Source organism: Apaloderma vittatum, unplaced genomic scaffold, assembly GCF_000703405.1.
Source record: "Apaloderma vittatum isolate BGI_N311 unplaced genomic scaffold, ASM70340v1 scaffold14085, whole genome shotgun sequence".
Taxonomy (NCBI): domain Eukaryota; kingdom Metazoa; phylum Chordata; class Aves; order Trogoniformes; family Trogonidae; genus Apaloderma; species Apaloderma vittatum.
In genome coordinates this window covers 1-248 of record NW_009718908.1, presented here as the reverse complement: position 1 = coordinate 248, position 248 = coordinate 1, and the positions used below count along the sequence as shown (strand labels likewise).

Sequence of the window (248 nt, the reverse complement as noted above, 5' to 3'; positions counted from 1 at the left end):
CCCACCCCTGCCGGCTGCAAAGCGTGTCGCCCGGGAAGCGGCGGGACCATCTATCAGGCGGTGGCAGCTCGAAGCCAGCCGAGCGTTGGCGCGCAAGGAAACGGGAGACAAAGAAAAATGGGCAAGCAGCAGGAGAGAAGCGTGCCGGCGCCGCGAGGGGAGCGGAGGGGCCCACCTTCACGGTGGTTCGGCCATCGAACGTGAAGGATTTGATCTGCCCGTTCTCCAGGAAAACCTTCAGCACGTTG

At 64.1% G+C, this 248-nt stretch overlaps 1 protein-coding gene across 1 annotated transcript in view; it reads right to left on the bottom strand.

Annotated features, from left to right (window-relative positions):
- The window catches only part of FRMPD3 (FERM and PDZ domain containing 3), a gene marked incomplete at its 5' end in the record, with an annotated part of 25858 nt that extends 25614 nt beyond the window's left edge, over nt 1-244 (bottom strand). The window contains one exon of the mRNA XM_009870439.1: nt 176-244. Coding sequence (XP_009868741.1) covers nt 176-244 — 69 coding nt within the window. The remainder of the gene's footprint in view (nt 1-175) is intronic.
- Nucleotides 245-248: the final 4 nt, after the last annotated feature.